The sequence below is a fragment of the Fibroporia radiculosa genome (genome assembly GCF_000313525.1).
Source record: "Fibroporia radiculosa TFFH 294 genomic supercontigs, scaffold296, whole genome shotgun sequence".
In the NCBI taxonomy this organism is placed as follows: domain Eukaryota; kingdom Fungi; phylum Basidiomycota; class Agaricomycetes; order Polyporales; family Fibroporiaceae; genus Fibroporia; species Fibroporia radiculosa.
In genome coordinates this window covers 141694-142112 of record NW_012133193.1, presented here as the reverse complement: position 1 = coordinate 142112, position 419 = coordinate 141694, and the positions used below count along the sequence as shown (strand labels likewise).

General features: G+C 57.3%; 1 protein-coding gene across 1 annotated transcript in view; it reads left to right on the top strand.

Annotated features, from left to right (window-relative positions):
- The window catches only part of FIBRA_00704 (uncharacterized protein), a gene marked incomplete at both ends in the record, with an annotated part of 2222 nt that overhangs the window by 1344 nt on the left and 459 nt on the right, over positions 1 to 419 (top strand). Inside the window, 2 exons of the mRNA XM_012322593.1 lie at positions 6 to 29; positions 77 to 378. Coding sequence (XP_012177983.1) covers positions 6 to 29; positions 77 to 378 — 326 coding nt within the window. The remainder of the gene's footprint in view (positions 1 to 5; positions 30 to 76; positions 379 to 419) is intronic.

The following is a 419-nucleotide window of genomic DNA, read 5'->3' as shown; positions in this document are numbered from 1 at the left end:
TGCAGGGGTCGTCGACACCGGCACCACGCGTGCGTCCCCTGCATCTGCCCATAAATTCGTGCTGACCCCCGGGTAGTGATCTATATTTTGGACACCTGGTATGAGACATACATCAAATCGATCCCGGGCAGCTATTATGACGTGAACGTCACCGGGCTAACAGCCATCCCAGAGGCGGAGGTGCCGTTCCTACAGCCCATCACTGTCTTCGTGAGTGGGCAGGCGCTGGTGTTTGACGCCGCTGCACAGCTGGTACCGCCCGAGTTGGCGGGTGGCCAGCCCGGATACAGGTACAGCTATATCATGCCGCTGGGCGAGATGACCATGCAGGGACTCGACTTTATTATCGGCGAGAAGTTCATGGAACGCTTCTACACGGTTAGTGCTCACTAGTCACTGAGTATCCTCTGGCATGAGCG